The following is a 19,736-nucleotide window of genomic DNA, read 5'->3' as shown; positions in this document are numbered from 1 at the left end:
TATTTGTATAGAACATTTTTTCAACATTTTATTTCTATAGAGAATTTTGTCAAAATTTTATTTGTATAGAAATTTTGTCAAAATTTTATTTGTATAGAACATTTTTTCAACATTTTATTTCTATAGAGAATTTTGTCAAAATTTTATTTGTATAGAAAATTTTGTCAAAATTTTATTTGTATAGAAAATTTTTTCAACATTTTATTTCTATAGAAAATTTTGTCAAAATTTTATTTCTATAGAAAATTTTGTCAAAATTTTATTTCTATAGAAAATTTTTTCAACATTTTATTTTTATAGAAAATTTTGTAAAAATTTTATTTCTATAGAAAATTTTTTCAACATTTTATTTCTGTAGAAAATTTTTTCAACATTTTATTTCTATAGAAAATTTTGTCAAAATTTCATTTCTATAGAAAATTTTGTCAAAATTTCATTTCTATAGAAATTTTTGTTAAAATTTTATTTCTATAGAACATTTTGTCAAAATTTTATTTCTATAGAAAATTTTGTCAAAATTTTATTTGTATAGAACATTTTTTCAACATTTTATTTCTAAAGAAAATTTTGTCAAAATTTTATTTCTATAGAAAATCTTGACAAAATTTTATTTCTATAGAAAATCTTGTCAAAATTTTATTTCTATAGAAAATTTTTTCAAAATTTCATTTCTATAGAAAATTTTGTCAAAATTTCATTTCTATAGAAAATTTTGTCAAAATTTTATTTCTATAGAAAATTAAAAAAAAAAAAAATTTTTTGGTTTTCGGTCGAAGCAGGGTCGAACCCACGATCCGTGGCATGCAAAGCGGACATAGCAACCACTGCTCAACAGTGCCCAACTAAGTGTGTGTTTCTGTTAAATAAAGTTTGTTTAATCGACTCGTGGGCGCCGCAAGCTATGCTATATAAATATAACTTATATGGATAATTGTCTATTGATGACAATAACAGCTGCATAGCTCAGTGGTTAGCAGAGAACGGCTGCGATCTACCGTAACCGACTAGTGTATGTAGTACACACCAATATTTGCAATCTTAAAACACCAATTGGTAAAAAAATTTCAACCACCAATATCCAATGCAACCGACAACTGTCGGTGTTTGTTAGTATGAGTGTTGGTCTCTCGAAAACACCGTAGTAAAGCAATCACACAAATTGGTTACCCATATCTCAGCGGTTTGGTATTCTCTTATTTGGTACTCTCTCAATTCTCTTGAGCTAATGCTAACACACTTAAGTGCCAACCTCGTTTTTTGTTTACCGAGCGTTGTTACGATGTCGATTGGTTTAAGATTGCAAGACACTGCATACGAACATTGTTATATACTAGCGGTGTTTTTATTCTAGCATTTGTATCAATGTAAAAGATCACATGGTAATTGGGGTCTTATTTACTGCCACCGACATTTTGTGGGTAAGATTGCAATACGAAAAAAAACCACCGGTTGCAGTTCTCTGGTGGATAGTGTGTTGGCTTACAAATTGCATGGTCCGCGGTTCGATTCTCCGTCCAGGCGAAAGGTAAAATTTAAACATAATTATTATGGCATCGACAATGATTAATATGAGTAGCCAAAGACAGGTAGCACAAAAATTAAATTAACTTAATTAAGTTCAATGTGTGGGATTGAACTAAAAATACTGTAGGTCAATGGCTCATAAGATAATTCTGTGTTTATAAAAAAAATATAAATGAAATACAAACCTCGAAAGGTAAAATTTAAAAAATGTATAAAAAATAATTTCGAATAATTTCTTCTACATTGTTTGTATTAGGGAAAATGCAATTAGCCAGAAAAGATTGGTTTTTTGAGTTACTTTTTATGAAATTGTTTTTACATTCTGCAAAAGAATAAACGTTTATCACAAAAAGTATATACGTTTCTTCCAAAGAAACTTCCTTACAGCGAAAACCAAATGTCTAAAATTTCGTTTGGGAGGAGAGAATTATTTTTCTGCGTGTACGGATGGACATCGCTATATTGTTCTAATATAACATAATTCCATTTCACATAATTCAGAGAATTTTATGACTGCAACCAAAATTTGTTTATAATATAAATAAAGTAATGAAATTAATTTAATTTATATTATAACAAATAAAATGAACAAAAATTAAATGTTTAATGTTATTTTCTTAGAGTATTTCAATTAGTTAATTTATATTAACAAAAAAGTTCAAGGATTCCTTTCAACACATACGCCAGACACATGAATATACACCTACAACTGTGAAGTTTCTGTTTTAGACATAAGATTTGTGAGTTGAGATCGCGTTGAGATCGCGTTGAGTTGTTAATAATTCAATGAACTTACATTAAGACGCATGTGTAGAAGACCATAAATAATTATTATGGCATCGACAATGATTAATATGAGTAGCCAAAGACAGGTAGCACAAAAATTAAATTAACTTCATTAAGTTCAATGTGTGGGATTGAACTAAAAATACTGTAGGTCAATGGCTCATAAGATAATTCTGTGTTTATAAAAAAATATAAATGAAATACAAAATAGAAAACAAATCCCAATTAAAACAAGTAAGTAAAGTCTAAAGTCGGCCGGAGCCGACTATATTATACCCTTCACCACTATGTAGACAAACATTTGTGTTACCATCTCAACTACTTAAAATTTGCTGGGAGCTATATAAAAGTTTGCATTTCCAGATACAAATACTTTTAATGGAAACAATTTTTTGTACTTCTACAAAAACTCTAGAATTAAAATGTAAATCGGCTAACGTCCTGGGATGAAACACAATGTTAGTAAAAAATATGGGAAATATGAAGCGAGAGAAATTTTAATGCAATTGTACAAAAGAGATTTATGATTTTTAAGGCGATACATATTTATTCGAGATATAGGACAATTAGAGTAATATTTACAATTTTTGCTACTCAGCAGTGATGATTTTACACGGAGAGTGGTTAGATCTTGCCAAGATATGTGGTCAATTGTGGGTTGTGATATATTATTTGGTCTAGTCGGGTGACTTGGAGCCTTATTTAAAACTCATCCGTTCTGTGGAAATTTTGGCATTGTGTGTGTAGAATGTTGCTCCTATTTTGATTTTGGAATTCACTCTTCAGTTGTCAAAATGCCGTCCAATCAAGAAGAGCAGCGTATCAAAATTTTGCTCGCGCATCGCGAAAATCCGAGCTACTCGCACGCAAAGCTGGCAAAATCGCTAAAAGTTGCCAAATCAACCGTTACAAATGTAATTAAAGTGTTTGGGGAACGTTTGTCGACAGCCAGGAAGTCTGAATCGGGGGGAAATCGAAAACCGGAAGCCGCTGAGACGACAAAGAGAGTTGCCGGTAGTTTCAAGCGAAACCCTAACCTCTCTCCCCGAGATGCCGCAAATAAGCTGGGTGTATCGTCTACAACCGTGCATCGAGCCAAAAAAACGAGCCGGACTATCGACTTACAAGAAGGTAGTGACTCCAAATCGCGATGATAAACAAAATACGACGGCCAAAGCGCGATCCCGGAGGCTGTACACGACGATGCTGACGAAGTTTGACTGCGTGGTAATGGACGACGAAACCTACGTCAAAGCCGACTACAAGCAGCTTCCGGGACAGGAGTTTTATACGGCAAAAGGAAGGGGAAAGGTAGCAGATATTTGCCTTTCCTGAAGAAACACGGTTGTTCCGTACTGTTTTGGCCGGATTTGGCATCTTGTCATTACGGTAAAAAGGCCATGGAGTGGTACGCCGCCAACAACGTGCAGGTGGTTCCCAAGGACAAGAACCCTCCCAACACGCCAGAGCTCCGCCCAATTGAGAAATACTGGGCTATTGTCAAGCGGAAACTAAAGAAGACCAAAAAAACTGCTAAGGACGAGCAGCAGTTCAAGGCAAACTGGCTTTCTGCGGCGAAGAAGGTGGACAAGGTGGCTGTACAAAATCTGATGGCAGGTGTCAAGCGTGAGGCCCGGCAATTCGGATTTGGAAAAGCGAAAGCCTAACTGAATATTTTTCCTGAATTTTATACTAATTGAACTTGAAAAAGAAATTTAATTTGATTTTTTAAATAAACGATTTCACCGATTTACACGCGTTTTCCCTTGACCAAATTTTGACCGTATCACCCTTTAATTAGTATTTATGTACACACAAAAAAATATTTCATTCTTCCGAAACGAAATTTTAGGCGAATTAAGTATTCTTTTCTTGTTGACTTTGTCTCAAATAAGTTTTTGTTTATTGATTTTGTTCCCAACGAATTTTGCTTAGCTTGCTATGATGACAAGCTTCGTTGGTCTATAATTTCGTTTCCCACAAAGGAAATTAATTTATTGTGAGTACTCATGTATATATTTCAGGCAATTTCGAATGACTCTTATAAATATTTGTTGGTAAAATTTTATGGAGTAGATATTCCAATCTTAACCAAATTAGTCTGTTGTAGTGTGTTCTGAATATTCACCATTTTGATTTACCACAGATTACAAAATCGAAGCATAGGAATATGTACTCACCAGCACGGAACACTTCACCGCATCCATCACAGCGTGATGCAAATTGCGCATCGTAGCAGTTGCCACAGTAGATTTTATCGGCCTTAGCACCGAATTGTTTGTCCACCAATGACAGATGGCACTTGAAGCACAAGAAGCAGGCCTCATGCCAATGCTTGTCTTTGTAAGACAAATCCTAAAAAATAAACAAAAAATTGAAGATAAAAATCGGTTAGAGAACACAAAGCTATATCACATGTGTGTTAATAAAATCTTCTACAGTGAAACCTCTCAGAAGTGGACATCCACGGTCATGTAAATTTTAGAAGGTATCCACCTATGAGAATTTTATTTAATAAAAAAATATAAATGACATCAAATTTTTGATTGAATTTTTAAAAATATTCAATTATAAATTTTGTTCGTTTAATAATTTTTGTTAATTAAAAAAAAAACACACACAAATTAAATTTTAATCGGATCAATAATTGATTGGTATTATAATTTCTGTGTTTGAAGGTATTTCAATTAATGAGAGGTGTCCAGTTTTCAGAGTGTCCAAGTTTGAAAAAGACAAAATCTTCCTCATATACAGAGTTAAAATTTGATTTCGCATTATTTTGCCGCAGAAAGGTGTACTTAAAAACAATCTGCAAGGGGGAGATACCCCCAAAAAATTCAAGGGCTCTAGGGGATATGCGCCTCTTCACAACATATCTAGTATTCTATTTTTTTTTATCACAATGGACTGAATAGTCTAAGTGAGCCTGAAACTTAATCGGGCTGCCACTTTAACCTAGTATTCTATTTCAACTGCAAAACCTCACTATTTTAATATTAAAGGTCTGAAATTGTGTCAAGGAAATAAATAAAATAATAAACACAGGGGAGAAGACCTCCCCGAACTTATATCGGAACATGAGGAACAGTATTATATAAAATTTGAAAAATGTTAATCATTTTATTTAAAAAGGGGAGGTCCTTCTATCCGACCGAATATCGGAAAAAGAGGCCACCCTAAACCTTCCCTGATATAGGAGAACTTAAGTCCATTTTTCAAAAAGTCCGGTAAGGAGTTGGTCTCACTCCCCGATTACATACAAAAAAGAAGAAACCCAATATTTATTTCATTACCTCTCACATGATATTTATAAATTTCAAGTAAATCGGAGAAGTTTCCATTTTTGTACCCACCATCATAGAATGGTGACGGGGGTATAATAAGTTTGTCATTCCGTTTGTAACACATCGAAATATTGATTTTCGACTATATAAAGTAATATATTCTTGATCAGGGAGAAATTCTAAGACGATATAGCCATGACCATCTGTCCATCAGTCTGTTTGTCAGGCTGGCTGTCTGTCTGTTGTAATCACGCTACAGTCTTCAATAATCAAGCAATCGTGCTGAAATTTCGCACAAACTTGTCTTTTGTCTGCAGGCAGGACAAGTTCGAAGATGGGCTATATCGGTCCAAGTTTTGATATAGTCCTCATATAAACCGACCACCCAATTTGGGGTCTTGGGCTTATAAAAACCGTAGTTTCTATCCAATTTGCCTGAAATTGAAAATCTAGAGATATTTTAGGACCACAAAGAGGTATGCCATAAATGGTGAGTATCGGTCCATGTTTTGGTATAGCCCCCATATAGACCGATCTCTTGATTTTATTTCTTGGGCTTATAGAATCCGTAGTTTTTATCCAGTTTGCCTGAAATTAGAAATCTATAGGTATTTTATGACCACAAAGAGGTATACAGAAAATAGTGAGTATCGGTCCATGTTTTGATATAGCCCCCATATAGACCGATCTCCAGATTTTACTTCTTGGGCATATAGAAACCGTAGTATTTATCTTATTTACCTGAAATTGGAAATCTAGAGGTATTTTAGGACCATAAAGAGGTGCGCCGAAAATGGTGAGTATCGGTCAATGTTTTAGTATAGAACTCATATAGATCGATCTCCCGATTTTACTTTTTGGGTTTGTAGAAACCGTAGTTATTGTCCAATTTTCTGAAATTGAAAATCTGGAGGTTGTTTAGGACTATAAATAGGTTTGCAAAAAATCCTTTTATTGGTTGGGATTCTAGAAACCGTAGTTTTTATCCAATTTGCATGAAATTCGAAATCTAGAATTATTTTAGGACCATGAAGAGGTGTGCCGAAAGCGGTGAGTATCGGTCCATGTTTTAGTATAGCCCCCATAAGACCGATCTTCCGATTTCCCTCATTGGGTTTCTAGAAATTATAGTATTTATCCGATTTGCCTGAAATTGTAAATATACTGGTATTTTAGACTCACAAAAACGTGTATCGGATTTAGTTTTTATCGGTCCATTTGGTAAAGGCCTCCATATAGACCGATTACACTTCTTGAGGGTATAGAAGGCGTACTGATCATTGATCTCGTAGTCATTTAAATAATGGGGATGAAAATCTACAGATTTTAGGTTTCAAATCAAGGCGTTATTTCACCATTTTCTTGCACACCTACAAGAGTAGTACATTGTAATTCGTTAATTTGGCCTTTTAAAGGCTTTCAATTGCTTAAATAAATGGAAATAAATGTTTCTTATAAGAATCTCATATAGTCTTCATATGTAAAATCTTTAGATTTATCTTCGGAAAGTGTACTAGTTGAACTGCTCTATTTGAGAGAATAACTGTCACCAAACCCCCCTGAAATTTTAAAGAAAACTATAATATTTGATTCATGGTGATGGGTATTTCAGATTCGGCCCGGCCGAACTTACTGCTGTATACACTTGTTCACTATACTATAAAAAAGTTGGGCAAAGGGGAAATCACCTCCGTGAGCGAATATTGAAAAATAAGGTGTCGGATAAATGTCTAACAACCACCCTTAATTTCACTGAAAATTACAAAAGTCAGACACAAATCAGTTTAAGTTTTCCGATTTCTGAGGAATTTCTGGAGAAGATAGAATTTGATCTCTCTTTTAAAATTGTTCAGCATTTGAACAAAATAAAATACGAACTTGTACATTTTTAAACATTTACGGACTTTTCATAAGTAAAGACCGCATTTGCCCCACTGTGCTATCTCGATGACTATCTATTATTAATCATGATTTATTTATGACTACTTTCCAAATTAATGTGTTTCGGGTTTTTGTTGTTGTTTTTTATTAGAATGATGATTCTCTTTGAAATGTGTATTTTGTTTATTCTAGGAAAGATTTTGCAATAAATTTCGATAGAGTTGCAGGAGAAAACTCTTCGCACCTCTAGAACAGGTAATTAATGAATTCGATGAATGTGTTTGATGCGTATAAATGCGGTGTTGTATATTAGACGGAACTGAATTTTATAGACAGTGATTCTGTAATCAGATTTCAACGTACAATCGCATTCTAAGATTTTGTTTTTGCCTACAATTACGAAATAAATTGTTCAAATTAATTTATAATTAAAATTACTTCAATCACGTATGTGATTACCATCGCTGACTTCAATTAAAAATTAATTGATTCAATTAAAATTGTATTTGATTTTTTGTGTGATTAATTTTTATTTTGTTTAAAAAATTAAGTTTTTAATGGACTATTTATTCACTATTCAGTTAGGATTTTAATGAGCAAATGTTGGTGAAATATTTTTCTGTGGATTCAATTAACTCGTGTGGCTGCTAACATGTTATATTTTGATTAACAAAATTAAAAATTTAAATTTTATTCGATCTTTCTTTTTTATTAAATATAAATTAATTATTCAATTATTCACGATCTCAAGTTTGAATAATTGTTTTCTATTTAATTAACAAACTCAATTAAGTTAATTAATTATGTAATTATGTAAGATTTTCTTTTTTTCTGTACTATATAGAATTTTCTATATCTGTAAAGATCTTTATTACATTTTTATTTTTTTATACCCACAACCGTAGAATGGTGACGGGGGTATAATAAGTTTGTCATTCCCTTTGTAACACATCGAAATATCGATTTCAGACTATATAAAGTATATATATTCTTGATCAAAGGAGAAATATATATTCTTGATCAAGGAAAATTCGATATAACCATGCCCGTCGGTCTGTCTGTTGTAATCACACTACAGTCTTCAATAATGGCGCTATCGTTCTGAATATCCTTTTTTGTTTGCAGGCAGATCAAGTTCGACGATGGGCTATATCGATCCAGGTTTTGATATAGTCCCCATATAAACCGACCTCCCGATTTGGGGTCTTGGAATTACAGAAACCGTAGTTTTTATCAAATTCGCCTGAAATTGGAAATCAAGAGGTATATTAGGACCATAAAGAGGTGTGCCAAAAATGGTGAGCATCGGTCCATGTTTTGGTATAGCCCCCATATAGACCGATCTCCAGATTTTACTTCTTGGGCTTTTAGAATCCGTATTTTTTATCCAATTTGCCTGAAATTGGAAATCTAGAGATATTTTAGGACCACAAAGAGGTGTGCGAAAAATGGTGAGTATCAGGGTTGGCCTGTCACAAACTGTGACTTTTGCGACATACATTTGCGACGGTATAATACGTATGTCGTAAAAGTCGTAAACCTACTATATAAAACCTAATTTTGATTAGAAGAAATCCTGAACATTTTTTAATTTAGTTTGACAGCATTCGCTGTGAGTTTCTGCAGAAATTTGTGAAAGTTTTCCCACGGTCAATCCTATTTTCTTAGGTGGTATCGAAATTCCCGTTGGTGAGTGTGCAAAATACCTTGGGGTTATATTGGACAGGAGACTGAACTTAAAGCTAAGAAAGGTTGAGAAAATCCACGGTACTCTTGCAAAATGCAATAGGGAAAATGTGGGGACTAAAACCGAAAATTGTGGACATTCCTAAGAATTGAAACTTCTTCGCACATACCATCGTCTTGGATATCATCGAATTCGCTGCCTAGCTGACGGAACTAAAGAATTTTGAGTTTGCGACTTTTGTTACTTTTTCTACATTTACGACGCGTATGTGACGTTTACGACGTTTACAACTTTGCGACAGTCGCAAACCTAAAAAAGTTTGATACAGACCATCTCTGGTGAGTATCGGTGCATGTTTTGGTATAGCCCCAAATATAGACCAATCTCACGATTTTACTTCTTGGGCTTATAGAATCCGTATTTTTTATCCAATTTGCCTGAAATTGAAAATCTAGAGGTATTTTAGGACCATAAAAAGGTGTGCCGAAGATGATGAGTATCGGTCCATGTTTTGATGTAGCCCCCATATAGATAGATCTGCCGTTTTTACTTCTTGGGCTTCTAAAATCCGCATTACTGAGGTGGAATAATCCACCGCTGAAAAACTTTTTTTGGTGTTCGATCGCAGCTGGAATCGAACCCACGACCTTGTGTATGCAAGGCGGGTATGCTAACCATTGAACCACGGTGGCTCCCTAAAATCCGTAGGTATTATCCAATTTGCATGAAATTGGAAATTAAGAGGTATTCTAGGACCAGCAATAGGTGTGCCGAAAATGATGAGTATCGGTCCATTGGTTGGTATAGCGTCCATATAGACCGATTTCCCGATTTTACTTCTTGGGCTTCTAAAATTCGTAGTTCTTATTCGATTGGCCTGAAAATGTGAATTTACTGTTATTTTAGACCCTGTAACGAGCCAATTGCTCGTACATACTTTATTCTATGTATTATTATTATTTTGGTTAGATTTGGTCTCTCATTGCGCCACTGTACCTACCTATTTACTCTGCGTCACTGTTTACCATACGCATATTTAACTACCCACTACTGTGCCCAAGGCCTCATTTAGTTGAGGAAAGTACAAGTATCATATGGATAAAGCGATTTCCAACACCCAACATAAAGTGGGGTATATATTGGTAATTCTCGTTGGGTCGAGAGTATCATCGACTTAAAAATGTGGGTTTTTTGGAGACGAGGGGATGAATCACCCGAAGCTCGACGATTAGTACAGCGAGTGGCAACGATCGCTGCCGAATCTCCGAGAGCAGAACCGATTCATCGCAATGCGATTCGTTCGCATCACTATCTGTAACGCGATCCGTTCGCATCAATAACAGTGTAGTAGATTAGCACTCCCCACCGCCTTTTCCCCTACCTTTTTCCCTACCCGGCTATACTAACACCCTCCCAACGCGGTTCGTCCGCTTCCGCGATTCGTTCGCTCCAGCAGTTCGGCTGCTTCCGCGGTTCGTTCGCTTCAGCAGTTCGGCCGCTTCCGCGGTTCGTCCGCTTCCGAGATTCGTCCGCTTCCGCGATTCGTTCGCTTCAGCAGTTCGGCTGCTTCCGCGGTTCGTCCGCTTCAGCGATTCGTTCGCTACAGCAGTTCGGCTGCTTCCGCGGTTCGTACGCTTCAGCGGTTCGTCCGCTTCAGCGATTCGTGCGCTACAGCAGTTCGGCTGCTTCCGTGGTTCGTACGCTTCCGCGATTCGTTCACTTCAGCAGTTCGGCTGCTTCCGCGGTTCTTCCGCTTCAATCTAGTGCTAGTACAGCCGAATCCCCTTTTCCTTTTCCCTCTTATCGTTATAGGGACAGAACCGTCATCACCGCAGACGAACACCGTCGGCCTGATATCATCGTCATCACCGTACACGAACACCCGACACCATCGTCAACTCGTATATGAACACCGTCGGCCTGATATCATCAGCATCACCATACACGAACACCGTCGGCCCGACACCATCGTCAACCTCGTATACGAACACCGTCGGCCCAATATCGTCGTATCCAGTCAACTCACCGACACCGTTCATCATCGTATCCAGTCGATTCACCAACACTGTTTCATCATCGTCATCACGCAACATCGCCCATTCGTCAACCAGCACTGCCATCGTCCGACCCAGCTCAGCCTACATTTCACAGCCCCACCAGTCGTCGCCGCCCACTCAGCCCACTCATTGCCCTTACCCAAAACTGTATTTTATATAAACAAGAATTGTTAATAAAACCCGCAAAAGAGTAAAAGTAGTGTGTATTATTTAAGGTTTGTGGATCCTTAAAAGGTAATCCTGGACGGCCACTGGCCTACCTCAGCCCATGAAGAAAACAACGTCACAACCCTCCAAAATGTGTATCGAATTTACTTTTCACCGGTCCATTTGGTAAGACCTTTATATGGACCGATTTCACTTCATGAGGTTAGAGCAGATTTTACTTATCATAATCAATGACGGTAAACATCTACAGATTGTAGATATCAAATCAAGGCATTATTTCATCATTTTCTTGCACATTTACATTACATGTTTATGATTCCTCTAAAACTCAAACAAAATTGGTTCTTATCCAGATCCACAAATCCAGAATCTAATCTAGTCTTCATAGGTAGAATCTTTAAATTTATCTTCGGGAAGCGTACTGGTTGAACTGATCTGCTTGGGAGAATATCTGTCATTAAACCCTCTTAAATTTTATATCCCAGCAAAAAAATTTGGAAGTTCTTCGAAAGGCACAACTTTAAAAGCACTTCCAGAAGATGCACTCCCAATGATGTTCTTTATTTTAACTACCCAGGAAGTTCTTTTAATTCAAATTTTTATAACTTGATTTGTTCATACTTTCAATGGGTAATTTTAACTTTTTTTGTTTCAAATAGGTCAAAAACAGAGTAAGAATTCATAAAATGGTACAAATCATTTAAATTTTGTGGAAAAAAATGCTGAATTCAATATGAAAAAATTGTGAATTTTTGAAAATATTTGAGGACAAACGTTTCCGACAAGCGTTAGAATCCATTAAAAATTATAAAAACTTATAAAAATTATTTATTTGACAAAATATTACAGAATTTTTTAATATACACCCAAAACATTGAATTCGGATCACACCTAAAGAAGTGATGCAAATTCAGTGCAACGGCTGTTGAAATGGATGACTTCCGTCCTATGACAAGCCCATGTTAAATTCATCGCTTCTGCGTCAATTTTGCACAACTTCCGGATCCAAAAAGAACATTTTCATTACTTTTTTGGCGACGCTTTTTTTGCAGGGATACTATCAAGAGTTTTCAAAGAAAACTATTATATTTGGTTCATGGTGGTGGGTATTTAATATTCGGCTCGGCCGAACTTACTGCTGTATATACTTGTTATTTTCGGTATAAATTTTTTGTATAAATATATTTTCTTCATATAATTTAAACCAAAATTATCGTAATTTGATGTTAGTATATACTGTCTAACTACCATGCAAAAATTGTTCCATATCTGTCCATAATTATATATAGCCCCAATATTAACCGCCTCTCCAGAATGTGACTTCTGGAGCTTTATGGAAGATTAACCGATCCGGTTGAAATTTAGTACGTAGTGTGACTCTATTGCAAAAATTGGTCCATAATTATATATAGCCCCCATATAAACCGATCCCCAGATTTGGCTTGCAGAGCCTCTTGGAGGAGCAAATTTCATCTATGCGGGTGAAATTTGGTACGTTGTGTTATGACAGTCTTTAGTAGAATTTTGTACGTAATCCATGGTGGAGGGTACATATGATTCGGCCTGGTCGAACTTACGGCCGTATATACTTGTTCTGTTTAATATTTCGATATGTTACAAATGGAGTGTATTCCTCCTCAACACATGGCGTAGGGTGTATTTAAAACCAAAATTGTTTTGTAGTGATTTATAAAAACTAAAATTTCATATCTTCATATTCAATTCATATTTTTCCATATTACAATGTCAATTACAACATCTATTATGAATTCAGAAAAATTCTAAGAAACATTCAATAACGTGTTACAAATTGACCCATAAATTGCATTTTATTTTATATGATTCATCTCAAATAATAATCTGGGTATATGGCTCGTAAATGAGAATTCTTTGTCTAATTTCTTGGCAACACAAAATGAATTTAGTGCATGCAACATTTTTCATTCCAAAATTATGCATTTCTGAATCAAACAACCAATAGTCATAGTCAAAAAGTCAAACATAAATGCATTTCATCCATTCATTTAGCCAATGCACAGTGGTGTGAAATCAAAAAAGTAGTAAAAAGGTTGCCAGTTGTTCAAAGACTTGCTTGATTTTGCACATTTGTTTCTTTTTTACTATTTTAATTTATTTATTTTATCTCACTGTGCTATAATTTTTACACAAAAATATAGAAATTTTTGTTGTTTGTTTATGGTCATCTGAAGGAATACCGACGCCTTGGCGATTCATATTATCGGGAAATTTTTGAGTTTGCTATTCAATTTGCTTAGAATACAAAAATAAAGCAATGCACGATGTGATGGCCTACACCGGCCATTAAAGATGTACGCCAAATTCAAATAAAGTGCAACGAAATGCGTAATGACCACCGAGGAGAAGTCGAATAAAAAGAACAGAAACTAAAATACTCATAACGAATCTGAAGAGCAACAAAAAAATTAGAAATGATGTAATTTGAAATGGACAACCATATGCATTTGCAACTACTCTTACACTTGGAGAAATTTGAAGTTCGATAGAGCAAAAAGCTTTTGTTCATCTGAAATGCCAAAAACAGCTGATTTTTATAAATTTAGCTGTTTTGGACATTCGTTTCGTATGTGAGAAACTGGTCATTAAAAAAAAAGCAGTGAACCCACTAGGTTGGTTAATTTTAGAAAATTTTCTTATATTTTGGAAAATTTTAACTAAACTGTATTACAAACGTAGATGTCACTCAGATTTCACAAAAATAAGAAAATATTTTTCGAAAAATTTTGACATAATTATTTTTATTTGGAGTTAAAAATTGAAACAATGTCTTTAGAGCCATACAACGTTTATTATTGGTAACATTTACAAATTTTAAGAAATTATGAACTATTTTGTGGCCGACACGAATTTAGTAAATCGTTATATGCTTTATTAGTGTATAATTTTCTCCTACTTATTAGTTCATTTAACAAACGTTCGCAAAAAAGTATTGAGGTCAAGGAATTTTTCTCAAAACATAATAACTCCATGAATTAAAATAGAATTAAATTGGCTTTAGTGCCATATGAGGTTAACTTTTTTTGAGTGTAGGAAAACATTAAAAAATCGATTTTCCAAAGAAAATTAAAAATCGTGTTTTATATTTGAAAACATTTACTATTAAAACATAAATGGAAGTAACTTCGGTCGAATCTTAAATACCCAACACCATGGATAACATGAATTCTTATCAGTTGCTTTGAGTAAATCTCCTCAAATTGGAGGAAAATTGTGGTCTATACACAAAGAAAAAAAACCGTTTGGAAAACGAGTGCCGGAAACGTTTTTCTTTTGTTAGAGTTTTTTGAATTTCTTCGAAATTTCAAACTTTTTTTTTGTTACAACTTTTGTTTGCATTAAGAAAAATAATTTTTGATCCAAAAACACATATCATAGAACTGTTCATTTCTCACTTAATGTCTTTTATAAGACACAATTTGAAGTTTCATAGTAAAATTTAATAAAGTAGTATGTAATGTCGACCATCTTTTCGGAATCTTCCGAATATTTTTGGAATATATGTAAAAAAAAACTGTTTGGTGTTCGCTCGAAGCAGGGATTGAACCTACGATGGTTAGGTTAGGTTAGATGGCAGCCCGATGTATCAGGCTCACTTAGACTATTCAGTCCATTGTGATACCACATTGGTGAACTTCTCTCTTATCACTGAGTGCTGCCCGACCTCCTTTTTATAGCCGAGTCCAAACGGCGTTCCACATTGCAGAGAAATCACTTAGAGAAGTTTTGAAACCCTCAGAAATGTCACCAGCATTACTGAGGTGGGATAATCCACCGCTGAAAAACTTTATTGGTGCTCGGTCGAAGCAGGAATCGAACCCACGACCTTGTGTATGCAAGGCGGGCATGCTAACCATTGCACCACGGTGGCTCCCATTGAACCTACCGATCATTTCTATGCAAGGCGGGCATGCTAATCATTGCTCGACGGTGGTCAACAAAAGACATGTTTCTGTCAAATAAAGTTTCTTTACATCGGATCGTGGGCGCCGAAAACTATGCTTTATAAATATAACTGCTTGGCTGTTTGCCTGTGCTTGTGCGTTGATGACTATAGCGATAATTGTCTGTTCATGACAATAACAGTGACGTAGCTCAGTGGATAGTATGTTGACGTAAAAACTGTATGGTCCGCGGTCCGATTTTCCGTCCAGATAAAGGTGCTAAGAACTAAAATACCTTGTCGAAGTGTGAAAGATGTGAGGGAACATGCAATCAAATTGAAATTGTTTTTTTTTCTATCCCGTAAACGAATCACCGTTTATCACAAAAAGTATATACATTTTATCCAAACAAACATCCTTACAGATAAAAGCAAATGGGAAACCATATTTGTTTGTCTAAAATTTCGTTTGGGAGGAAAGAATTATTTTATTTTGTGTGTATATAGGGTTATATCAAAACAGAGACCGATATAAATCAAATTTAACAAATCTCTGAATTACTAATTTCATAAAACCGGATAAAAAATGGGACGTCTACACCCAAAAATGAAAACAAGTATATACGTCCGTAAGTTCGGCCAGGCCGAATCTTATGTACCCTCCACCATGGATTGCGTAGAAACTTCTACGAAAGACTGTCATTCACAATCGAATTACTTGGGTTGTGGTATCTTAAAACTTCTTTACATCGTTTTCTAAATTGTGAGTTAGTCCATACGTGGTATATATTAGACAAAAAAGTTATGTATAGATAAGTCTACAAATAATTACGACTCGATATAGAGAGCCAGAATTGAAATACGGGGGTCGCTTATATGGGGGCTATAGAATTATGCACTTGATATGGACCAATTTTTGTGTGATTGGGGATCGATTTATCTGAGGGCTATATATAACTATAGACCGATATGGACCTAGTTAGGCATGGTTGTTAACGGCCATATACTAGCACAATGTACCAAATTTCTACTCACTCGGATGAAATTTGCTCCTCCAAGAGGCTCCAAAACCAAATCTCGGGATCGGTTTATATGGGGGCTATATATGATTATGGACTGATATGGACCATTTTTTGGCATGGTCGTTAAATATCATATACTAACACCACGTACCAAATTTCAGCCAGATCGGATGAATTTTGCTTCTCCAAAGGCTATATATAATTATGGACTGATATGAACCAATTCCTGCATGGTTCTTGGATACCATATACTAACATCACGTACCAAATTTCAACCGAATCGGATGAATTTTACTCTTCCAAGGGGCTCCGGGATCGGTTTATATGGGGGCTATATATAATAATGGACAGATTTCGACCAATTTTTGCATGGATATTTGAGACCATACACTAACACCACGTACCACATTTCAACTGAATCAGATGAATTTTGGTCTTCTAAGAGGCTCCGGAGGTCAAATCTGGTGATCGGTTTATATGAGGGCTATATATAATTATGGACCGATGTGGACCAATTTTTGCATGGTTGTTAGAGATCATATACCAACACCATGCACCAAATTTCAGCCGGATCGGATGAAATTTGCTTCTCTTAGAGTCTCCACAAGCCAAAACGAGAGATCGGTTTATTTGGGGGCTATATATAATTATGGACCGATGTGGACCAATTTTTGCATGGTTGTTAGAGACCATATACTCACACCATGTACCAAATTTCAGCCGGATCGGATGAAATTTGCTTCTCTTAGAGTCTCCACACGCCAAATCGAGAGATCGGTTTATTTGGGGGCTATATATAATTATGGACCGATGTGGACCAATTTTTGCATGGTTGTTAGAGACCATATACCAACACCATGCACCAAATTTCAGCCGGATCGGATGAAATTTGCTTCTCTTAGAGTCTCCACAAGCCAAAACGAGAGATCGGTTTATTTGGGGGCTATATATAATTATGGACCGATGTGAACCAATTTTTGCATGGTTGTTAGAGACCATATACTCACACCATGTACCAAATTTCAGCCGGATCGGATGAAATTTGCTTCTCTTAGAGGCTCCGCAAGCCAAATCGGGGGATCGGTTTATATGGGGGCTATATATAATTATGGACCGATGTGGACCAATTTTTGCATGGTTGTTAGATACCATATACTAATACCATGTACCAAATTTCAGCCGGATCGGATGAATTTTGCTTCTCTTAGAGGCCTCGAAAGCCAAATTTGGGGGTCCATTTATATGGGGGCTATACGTAAAAGTGGACCGATATGGCCCATTTGCAATACCATCCGACCTAGATCAATAACAACTACTTGTGCCAAGTTTCAAGACGATAGCTTGTTTCGTTCGGAAGTTAGCGTGATTTCAACAGACGGGCGGACGGACGGACGGACATGCTCAAATCGACTCAGAATTTCACCACGACTCAGAATATATATACTTTATGGGATCTTAGAGCAATATTTCGATGTGTTACAAACGGAATGACAAAGTCCTATGGTGGAGGGTATAAAAATGTTTGGAAAACTGGTATCGCATCGTTGTTGTTTTGATACAGTAGTTAGAATTTCATCACAAATCAAATTAGTTTTGCAATAAAAAAAATACGTTTTATCCCAAAATCACAGTTCTGTTTCGTTTACGAATGCATCTGGCTTTATGTCTTAAATAGGACACAAAACATGGTCCGATAATCACCATTTGCGATACACCTCTTTATGGTCCTATACCTCTAGTTTTCCAATTTCAGGCAAACGGTTTCTATAGGCCCAAGACCCCAAATCGGGCGATCGGTTTATAGCCCATCTTCGAACTTGGCCTGCGTGCAGACCAAAGATTCTGTGCCAAACTTCAGGACGATAGCTCCATTATTGTAGACTGTAGCGTGATTACAACAGACAGACCGTCAGACCGATGCTTATATCGTCTTAGAATTTCTCCCTGATCAAGAATATATATATATATATATATATACTTTATATAGTCGGAAATCGATATATCGATGTATTACAAACGGAATGACAAACTTCTATGGTGGTGCGTATAAAAAAAAACATCCTATATATGTACATAAAAACATATAATTTCCTTTTTGAGTTCCACCTAAAAGTTGTATTTTTATCGTTTGGATTACTTTTCATTCACTTGTGTGTGCAATACACACTAGTCTATAAATAGAAATGCTTGGATGTATGCGTTACTTGTGCATAAAAGATAAAATTAAACAAAAAATATGAAATTTAATAGATGCCAAATATTGTTCATATTACAGAAGAGAAAGTGGCGAGAAAGAAAATGAAATTGTTTTGTACAGTCTTACGATCGACGTAAAAAAGTCCTTTCAATATAACTTTTCTTTTAAACGAATCTTTTAAGTGCGAAAAGAAAATTCCAAAGGATATTCGTTGATCTTAAATGTCATTTGGGAGGAAAGAATATTTTTCGAGAGTTGAAGCTCTAAATTACAAAAAATTGCTACACCAAAAAACAGTGAACCCTCTATTTCAATAAAGCCAATTTAATTTTATTTTAGTTCATGGAGTTATTATGTTTCCTTCACTCTAATACATTTTTGCATTCGTTAGATAAATGAACTAAAAATTGGAAAAAAAAATTTATACACAAATGAAGCATAAAAATTTACTAAATTCGTACTTCTCAAAAAAAAGTTTATTATTTCTTTAAATTTGTAAATTTTACTACAAATGCGCCCTTCTTGAACTTCGTATGGCACTAAAGACATTCTTGCAATTTTTAACTCAAATTTTTTCCTTCAAACTACAAAATTTTCTTTAACAATTTGAATTTGTGATAAAAAATTTTCTAAAAATAATTCCGGGTGCGTTCACTGTTTGTGGTGCGTTCACTGTTTGTACTGTTGCTACCACAATTCGCAATTACCAATTAAAGTTTTGTTACGTTACGTTTAAATGGGTACTGAAAGGGTTAAATATACATTTCTATTATAAAGAAGCTTCACTCACCTTGGAGTCAATACCGATGATCTTATTGCATTCTTCGCAAGTATTGGCGAAGACATTTTCGTAGCATTTGATGCAATAAGGATGGTCATCACGTATGACATAACGTTGACCGGTAAGGCTTTCATCGCACTGCCAGCAGCAGAAATGACCGGAATGCCAGTCCTTATCCATGGCCCTTGTGTATTCACCACTGAAAATTAACTGTAAAATTTACAAAAAAAAGGAAGAATTTTTTTTGTCAACTCATTTTGTATTAAATATAATTTGATTGATTTTCGTTGCGATAAAATTTCGTTCATATTTGTATTGATTTTATAGATGAAGGGAAAGGCCAAACATTTAAAAAATCATTTTCGTTTTCTTATCGGTGTATTTGGCAAATGTGTTATTTATTTATTCTGATTGTTTTATATTGTGTACA

The 19,736-nt window shown here is 35.2% G+C and overlaps 1 protein-coding gene across 6 annotated transcripts in view; it reads right to left on the bottom strand.

The window, feature by feature from the left end:
• The window catches only part of Lmpt (four and a half LIM domains protein limpet), a 539,983-nt gene that overhangs the window by 54,053 nt on the left and 466,194 nt on the right, over nucleotides 1-19,736 (bottom strand). For 5 of the 6 annotated variants that reach the window (XM_075308102.1, XM_075308101.1, XM_075308103.1 and 2 more), the window contains 2 exons: nucleotides 19,316-19,516; nucleotides 4,491-4,665 (listed from right to left, as the gene is read on the bottom strand). In XM_075308102.1, the coding sequence (XP_075164217.1) occupies nucleotides 4,491-4,665; nucleotides 19,316-19,516 (376 nt within the window). The remainder of the gene's footprint in view (nucleotides 1-4,490; nucleotides 4,666-19,315; nucleotides 19,517-19,736) is intronic. The other variant, XM_075308105.1, reaches the window with a different exon arrangement.

This window comes from Haematobia irritans, chromosome 4, assembly GCF_050003625.1.
Source record: "Haematobia irritans isolate KBUSLIRL chromosome 4, ASM5000362v1, whole genome shotgun sequence".
In the NCBI taxonomy this organism is placed as follows: Eukaryota; Metazoa; Arthropoda; class Insecta; order Diptera; family Muscidae; genus Haematobia; species Haematobia irritans.
The sequence above is the reverse complement of the archived record's forward strand: the minus strand, read 5'-3'. Positions and strand labels throughout refer to the sequence as shown.